Source organism: Moschus berezovskii, chromosome Y (genome assembly GCF_049115385.1).
Source record: "Moschus berezovskii isolate FMDL1 chromosome Y, NW_MosBer_1.0, whole genome shotgun sequence".
Lineage (NCBI taxonomy): Eukaryota > Metazoa > Chordata > Mammalia > Artiodactyla > Moschidae > Moschus > Moschus berezovskii.
In genome coordinates this window covers 11,368,826-11,375,076 of record NC_142489.1, presented here as the reverse complement: position 1 = coordinate 11,375,076, position 6,251 = coordinate 11,368,826, and the positions used below count along the sequence as shown (strand labels likewise).

General features: G+C 53.4%; 1 protein-coding gene across 1 annotated transcript in view; it reads right to left on the bottom strand.

The window, feature by feature from the left end:
- Positions 1-250: 250 nt before the first annotated feature.
- LOC129534938 (F-box-like/WD repeat-containing protein TBL1X) overlaps positions 251-6,251 on the bottom strand; it is a 259,363-nt gene continuing 253,362 nt past the window's right edge. The window contains 3 exon segments of the mRNA XM_088834558.1: positions 251-1,373; positions 2,404-2,505; positions 4,109-4,274. Of these exon segments, the coding sequence (XP_088690684.1) occupies positions 1,347-1,373; positions 2,404-2,505; positions 4,109-4,274 (295 nt within the window). The 3' untranslated portion in view covers positions 251-1,346.

Below are 6,251 nucleotides of genomic sequence, written 5' to 3'. Positions count from 1 at the left end.
TTCGAGGGCACCCCCTTGTCTGCTGATCTGGTCCAATGCACCCGGAAAAAAAAAAAACGCCCAGGTCTTCCTGGAGCAGAAAAGGGGCCTCCTAACCAGCCGCACAGACCAGCCCCGAAGCCGACCCCAGAGCTGCCCACCCGGAGCCCCCTCGCCGCCTTCCACCAAGCTCAAAGTGAAGGGACCCCTCTACCTGTCTCTTCCGAGAGATTTCTTTTTGTTGTTGTTAAATACGAATCACACAAAGCTCTCATGTCTGAATGGCCATTTTACGATTTTAAAATTGTTTTAACATAAAAAATATCTTTTTTTTTTCTTCTCCAAAAATACTCCGGGCTCTTTCTCTTATAAGTCACTCTTTTTTTTTTTTCTTCTTCCCCCTCCTGTAAAAAGTCCCCCTTGCCCTGCCTTCTTACATAAAGCACTTATTATGCGCCGAAAGTGCCCTTGAGACTGGAAGATGGGAGGCGACTATGAGGGAGGGGGAGGGGGGAAGGAAAAGGGGGAGGGGGAAGGGGAGGGGGCAGGGGAAGATGCAGGAGAAAAAGCTGTCTTCAGAGACCATCACCGCATCCAAGAGAGAGGGGCTGTCTCTCCGGTGGGTGAAAGAGCAAAGAAGCAAGACACCCAGTAACAGTTTCCACCTTGGACCCAAGGCCCGCCCCGCCTCCCCCACCCGTCCCACCCCACCAACCAAGACGACAGGATTCCAGCCCATAGAAAAACCACGGGGACAAAGGTTCTAGAAAATAGAAACTGTTGGGATTACAAAGGTACCCATTTCATCCATACAAACTGGTCTTTCGAACGTCCTTGTGAGAGTTTAACTGTAGTGTCCAAATTTTTAGGGGAAAAAAAAAAAAAAACAACCAAAAACAAAAAAACCCATTGATGGGAGGAGTTTTTCCTCCCCTTTTGGTTTATCACAGCATTTTTTTTTTTTTCTTTTTTCGTTTTGGCACAGCCTTTCCTGTTTTTTCCTTCCTCTCAACCATCGGAGCCCCTTCTGGGTGGAAACCGATCCTTGCACGGTGTCAAGCTGGTGGCTTCGCGCTCCCCTGGGGCTGGATGTTTCAGGTGGAAACCATTCCTTCTCTCCTCTGCCTTTGATGGGACTTGCGTGTGTGTTTTCCATTTTAAACTTCTCGCTGAAGGTTACAAAAAAAAAAAATATAGAGACTCCTGCAGCCGGGGATGACTTGGTCTCAAAAGACACTCCCTAAGGTCAGGTTGGCGCTGTTTCGGAGCTGACGGAATTATGTCTGAATAGTGCTACAACCCCACACGTCCACTGCTGGTCCGTTAGAACTCTCTTCTCGTGTCTATAATATTTTCTCTGTGTGTGTTTACTTTCGCAGATCTAACACGCATACCTGGAAGGAGAGAGAAAAGTGCCTGTTATCTCGAGAGGCAACACAAGATGCCCTTAAGAGCACAGGACGGCATGTGGCCTGTGGACCAAATCCGACCCGCCGTCCACTTGTTTATTAATAAAGTTTTATTCACCCACAGTCCAGAGGGTTCATTCAGACCAGCTCTAGCGGACAGGTGAGTGTCTAAATATCATTAGCAACCAACCCCAGGCCACGGCCATCGATGGGTGTCACAGACCAGACCCCTCCACGATGGAGCAGATGGCAGCTGAAGCCTGAGCACACATGTGGTGGGGGTCGGGGGGGACAGGTTACCCTCAGCCAGCCAGAGCCCTGCCCTACAGCTCAGGGCAATTCCAAGGGTGGAAAGCTAGACAGCTCAGGGGACCAGCAGAGGGTTACTGGGACCCAGGAGACCTGTTGAATGGAAGGTTGGGCCTTCGTCACCGGAGGGTCCGGGTGGGAGTGCAAAGGCTGAAGCTAACGGTGGAACAAGTTGCTCAGCCTCAGCACCTGTGATTGGGGGGTCACTTCTCTGCTGTGGGGGGAGGTCTCGAGCAACCTAAAACTTCCAGCAGCAGCCCCGGTTTCCACACCAGGTGCCAGCAATCCCCCCACCCACTCCCCGCAAAGCACTAACAACCCAAATGCCTCCAGACACCTCCAATGTCTCTGGGGGTGCAATCAATGCAGCTGAGAACCACCAATTCCGCCAGGAAAAAAAAAACACACATCATTCAGGAAGCGAGAACAGACGTCCGCTCCCAGAGCACTGCCCAGCCCAGATGCTTCCTTCACCAACATGCGTTTCCGAGGCCCATCACGGCCCTGGAGTGCGGCCATGTGGGTCTCGGGTCTGGGATGTTTGTGACCCCCCTGCACTCCCCCCACAGCCTGGGGAACCCCAGGGTGACCCCACCCTCCCTCCCCCCTGCACCCTGCCCCCCGCCTGGGGAACCCCGGGGTGATCCCACCCTCCCTCCCCCCTGCCCCCGCTCCCCGCCTGGGGAACCCCCAGGGTGCCGCTTACGGAGCCGTCTGACGCGCTGGCGCCCACTTTGTCGCCACGGGCATTCCAGCACACCTCGAAGATGCCCCCGGTGCCTCGGTAGCTGTGGACGAGGCTTCCGCTCTGCAAAGCAAGGGCGGCGTCACTCGAGAGGCGGAACACCGGCCAGGTCACACACCCCCGGCCCCACCCCAGCCCAGCAGCTTCCAGAGACACAGATGCTAACAGAACTTCCAGTTAAAAGGAAGTTAACTGGAAGTTAACTCTGGTGGCTGCGGGAACATGTGACTCAGAACTACGGCCACAGGGTTGGGGGGGTGCCTAAATGACCCACGGCTGCCCACCGACAGAGACAGCCTCTATGGTTTCCGCCGAGCTCCCGCCTCCCCGGGGAAGGAGAAAGTCAGCAAGATCGGATATGTGCTTGTATTTCAACCAGGCTTCCGTCTCACTGTGTGTTCCAGAGAGCCTCACAATGACTGAAGAAAGCTTTATAATTTGAGGGGGGGGAAGGATGCAAAATGTGAGAAGCTGCTGTATATACACAGCATAGGGACCTCAGCTCGGTGCTCTGCAAAGACCTGGAGGCTTGAAGATGGGTGGGGAGGTTCAAGAGGGCGGGGACATATGTATACATATGGCTGATTCTGCACAGCAGAAATCAGCTGTAAAAAAAAAGCCATTATCCTCCAATTTAAAAACAAAGAAACTAAAAAAGGGTGGGTAAAACGCTGAGCTGCTGACGGCAGGCAGAACCGGGCTGATGATGGAAATTTTTCTGAAATTCAAGCATCCTCCTGCGATGCAAGTTTGATCCCTGGGTCGGGAAAATGCCCCTGGAGAAGGGAATGGCTAACCCTAACTCCACCATTCTTGCCTGGAGAATCCCGTGGACAGAGGAGCCTGGCGGGCTACGTAATGGAATTCCATGAGGTTGCAAGAGTCGGACGCGACTGAGCGACCGAGCATACACATGGGCCCGGCCGTCAGCCTGGTTCCACGTTAGGGCCACTGTTGGTCTCGTTTGCCAAGAAGGCATGATTGCGTGAGGCGGCTGCAGAGGAGGAGCCCGAGGTCTCCGTGGACCGCCCTCGGCCCAGGCTGGCTAACGTGGCATCCGTTACTACCTCCTTTGAGAAAGCACGTTCATCAGAGTGTCAGCCAGGCCCTCAGGGCACACCAAGGGGGTGGCAGATTGAAAAAAGGCCGCTTCATCCATCCTGGGACCACGCAACGTCTGCTGCTGTCAATGGAAGGCAGTGGGTGCAAGGTTTCCTGCCAAGGACTCAGAAAAAAAAAACCCGAGTCCCTGGCAGGGGAGACCCAGCATCCACAAAGAGCCCGGGGCAGATGGCGCTGGATGGGCTTCCGCCCCCTCCAGGGAACCAGGGATGTGTCTAGGTCCGTGTCCGAGGCGAGGCGTTCCTGAGTGCAAACTCAGGGTCTGGGGTCACCAAGAAAAGTGAAATCAAAGCGTCAGTTACTGTCGTGTCTGATTCCTGGCGACCCCACAGACCGTAGTCCGCCAGGCTCACCTGTCCGTGGGATTCTCCAGGCGAGAACACTGGAGTGAACTGTCATTCCCTTCTCCAGGGGAAATCTTCCCAACCCAGGGATCGAACCCGGGGTTCTCCCGCATTGCTGGCGGATTCTTAACCATCTGAGCTTGACTGAATTGGGTATGGGGCTGGGGGGCACCCGGACGGTGGGAATGCAGGGGGTTTACCTGAGTGTTCCAGATGTGCACACACTTGTCGAAGGAGCCGCTGGCCAAGTACTTCCCGTCGGGGCTGAAGGCCACGCTGTACACGGGTTCCTGGTGCTTGGTGAGCGTGTGGACGCACACGCCCCGCTCCACGTCCCAAAGTCGGACGGTAGAATCGAACGAGGCGCTGCAGAGACACACAGACGGTCACCGCGGACGCCCGGTGGGTTCAAAACAGGCCAGCACAGCCGGCGGCAGGCTCCCGCCCCTCTCCGAGGATGCGACTCTCACGGCGGGAGTGACTTTCCTTACATTTCAGAGGCCCTAAGTGGGACCTCTTCCTCTTCTGGACCGTGACTCAACACACACTGAACACAGAGCCACGGGCCAGGGAGGGGACATGTATGTATGCCTGTGGCCGATTCGTACTGAGGTATGCCAAAAGCCATCACAACACCGTAAAGTATGTCTCTTCCAATTAAGATAAATAAATTAAAAAATTAAATAAATCTTTTTCTCTTTCTGGGTGCCGTTATCAGGGGAACAAATTGACAGCCACACTCATTTATTTCTGCACTTCTCTGAGACACAAACAATACGTCTTTGCAACATTTTCTAAAATGGTCCCACCCCTGACAAGTCACGTATCGCTGCCAAGTAAAAAACAAAGCCAAAAATGAAGCCGAGAGCCGTATTCAGGGAAATGGCGAAGTGAGCGAACACAAATTTTAATCCCTTGGGAATTAAATTATAATGGCATCCAAATATATAAGCACACTCTCAGGAGCTGAAAATTTTAGTTACGTCTAAATCTGAAAGAAGAGTGTGCGTGCGTGCCAAGTTGTCCCATTCATGTCTGACTCTTTGAGACCCCATGGACTGCAGGCTCCCCTCTCCATGGGGTTCTCCAGGCAAGAATACTGCAGTGGGTCGCCGTGCCCTCCTCCAGGGGATCTTCCTGACCCAGGGATGGAACCCATGTCTCTTACGTCTTCAGCATTGGCGGGCGGCTTCTTTACCACTAGGGCCACCTGGGAAGCCCACCCACCACAAAGCTGTTTCACCCAGCGTTTCTTTCCTCTTCTGGCACTTACATCCATCCCTTTATGCTTGGTGCCTAGGAGGCTCACTTACGCCCGTCGTGGGTACCATGTGATTCAAAAGCACCTTACAAGTCATCAAACAAAACAAAACAACGTTCTGTTCCTAGACATTTAAGTGGATTTCAGGACATTGACTTGCAGTAAGAGGATAACGGCTCTCATGTTTTTCTGGATCAGCTTTTCAGCTGATGCAGGAATTCCTTTCTGTGTTTTCTGAGAGGTGGCCGTGGGTCAGGCACTTTCAGTAACAGATTGGTAATCCCACCGCTATGTGACAGACACAAGGGGAGGGGGTCTCCCCTTCATATACAGCAGGGCTGGGCCACGGGCCGCTTCTCACCACCACCCCATTCTCTGCGACTCCACAGGACAAAACCCTCTGCTGCTTCCTCCCAAGTCCTGTCTTTCCCAGGCCAGACACACACCCACGCTTCGTGGGATTGTGGTCTCCAGAACACACCTTGTGTGCCTCAAGGTTCTCATTAAAATATCCTACTGGGAGTGCAACATTGTACGCTGCATGAGGTCCCACGGGGGACAACACACAAGTCTGCAGAATGCAGCCACAGATGAGCTTTTGTGGACTTCTAACCCCTCTGCTCCCTCCTGGCGTGTCACTGACTGACTAGTCCTCTGCGTCCGATGCTGGTGTCTTAGGGGGTTTACTGCATAAACCAGGGGGCCCCCATCCTCCGGGACCTAATGCCTGATGATCCGAGGTGAAGGAGACGCAATCATAACAGAAATAAAGGACCCAATAAATGTAGTGCACTCGAATCATCCCATAAACCTCGGAAAAGTGATTTTCCATAGAACTGGTCCCTGGTGCCAAAAAAGCCGGGGGCAGCCAGAATGGATGGTTTAGGCTGGATCTGGTACCCGCCGGGGGACCTTTTATCACCATTCAACATTCTCACCATCTGCAGTTCCGAGTTGGGCCAAGAAAACCAAGCCCGAAGTGAAGTGAAATGAACTGAAACTCACTCAGTCGTGTCGAACTCTTTGCAACCCCGTGGACTAGACAGTCCACGGAATTCTCCAGGCCAGAATACTGGAGTGGG